Genomic DNA, 2,064 nt, shown 5'->3' on the forward strand with positions numbered 1-2,064 from the left:
CATCATCGACTAGATATTTATTTGCATTTTTACTATCCCACAAATTAAGATAGCCACAATATTTTAATACTAACACCAAGAGTTAGTGACATTTATGTCTTTTACTTATCATCAGAATATTCTTGAACATGTTTGATGTAACTGTAAAAATCACTGTCTTCATTTTTGGATTGATTCACGTTTTGTTAGGTTCAACAAATAATAGTATAAAGTTTCAACTTAATTTGACAATGGGTCTGGGAGACATAACGTGTGCAAAAACTGTACCAGACAAGAGTTGAAAGAAACTTTGTAAAATATAGACTATACATCAAAGGGATGGCTGCCTGGTCGTGGATGGCTGCCTGGTCGAGCGGTTTGCGCGCTGGACTGTCGTTTGAATTTATCGATGGTCCCGGGTTCAAACCCTGCCCGCTCCCATCCCCCGTCGTCCTGCGAAAGGTTTGGACTAGGAAGTGTAAAGCCTTTTACATTTTACAATTATTGAAAGATGTCGAGAGTCCTGTAAAGGAAAGTGATGTCGAGAGTCCTGTAAAGGAAAGTGATGTCGAGATTCCTGTAAAGGAAAGTGATGTCGAGATTCCTGTAAAGGAAAGTGATGTAGAGATTCCTGTAAAGGAAAGTGATGTCGAGATTCCTGTAAAGGAAAGTGATGTCGAGAGTCCTGTAAAGGAAAGTGATGTAGAGAGTCCTGTAAAGGAAAGTGATGTCGAGATTCCTGTAAAGGAAAGTGATGTAGAGATTCCTGTAAAGGAAAGTGATGTAGAGATTCCTGTAAAGGAAAGTGATGTAGAGATTCCTGTAAAGGAAAGTGATGTAGAGATTCCTGTAAAGGAAAGTGATGTCGAGAGTCCTGTAAAGGAAAGTGATGTAGAGAGTCCTGTAAAGGAAAGTGATGTCGAGAGTCCTGTAAAGGAAAGTGATGTCGATTGAATTTAAAAGAGAGGCTCAATCTTAGATGATGGTGTTCTATTGTGTAGTTAGATAAACATTCTTATAACTAGTCAACACTTCTCAGAACTAGTTATAACTGCTAGTCATTTAGTTTCCCTTTCAGACCTTGTAGTCTATAGGGCAGATGATGTAAAGGTCATCTGTTTCTTTGGCCTACGGTTAACGAGGGTGTCACGTGGCCAGCACATCGACCAACCGCCTTTACTTTTTCCCTAACTAATGTCAGGTACCCATTTAGAGCAGGGTGCACTTAGAGGCGCCTAAAGATCCCGAAATTAAAAATTCCTGTCTTTACCAGGATTTGAACACGGGACCCCCAAGCGCTTTACCGCTCAGCCATCACTCCTCACATAGACTAGGGCAGAGTTTAGTTACCTCAAAATGTTGAAAAATCCATATCTTTATTTAGGAATGGAGGGGTAAAACACTACGTGCTAAACACGATAGACAAAAAAGAAGTCACGTGACCGTGACTAGTCATTTAGAAAGCAAATAAAGTTTCAGCGCAATAATAGGACGTAATTAGATACATCATGCGTCATTCTACTCCCCTTTCAAGACCAACAAAAGTACAATGGGAATATCACAAGGTATCAAATAATGAAAGAAGGACAAGGGAGAGAACTGGTAAGAAATCAAACCTACTTCTGTGTGTGTGTATGCCTGTGTGAGGTACATGTTTCTGACCCCTCTCTCAAGCCACCGAGTCGTACCATGATTTTAGCTACATATCTACCCAGTTAACCCTATCACGCCGAAGACCAATGACTCAAAAGTCAGTTGTATGCATGTGATTCTAATGATTCTATTGATGCACCAGGCTTCGCCAAGCTCCAAAGTGTGAAACTAGCTATTACGTTTCCAAACTAATCCAGACTTGAATGAGATCACCAAGAGTCGTTGTAACGACAGCGCAATCATTCATTCAACTACGGCTCTGAATCATTTAAGCGTCCTCCAGTTACTACTCCCATATAGCGAGCGAACACAAAGACTGGCGACACTGAAACCATGGTTTAGTCAAGCGTGGCAGGCGAGCTTCAAAATAAAAAAAAACGTACGCGTTGGGGGGGGGGGGGGGGGGATCGAGTGGTGGGGGGGGGGGGAGAA

At 41.5% G+C, this 2,064-nt stretch overlaps 1 protein-coding gene across 1 annotated transcript; it reads left to right on the forward strand.

Annotated features, from left to right (window-relative positions):
• Positions 1-230: 230 nt before the first annotated feature.
• On the forward strand, positions 231-933 carry LOC129926488 (probable serine/threonine-protein kinase kinX). The gene is made up of 2 exons (XM_056031145.1): positions 231-234; positions 491-933. Exons 1-2 carry the CDS (start codon positions 231-233, stop codon positions 931-933), a joined length of 447 nt encoding a protein of 148 aa, XP_055887120.1.
• Positions 934-2,064: the final 1,131 nt, after the last annotated feature.

The sequence above is a fragment of the Biomphalaria glabrata genome, chromosome 1 (assembly GCF_947242115.1).
Source record: "Biomphalaria glabrata chromosome 1, xgBioGlab47.1, whole genome shotgun sequence".
NCBI classification, from domain to species: Eukaryota; Metazoa; Mollusca; class Gastropoda; family Planorbidae; genus Biomphalaria; species Biomphalaria glabrata.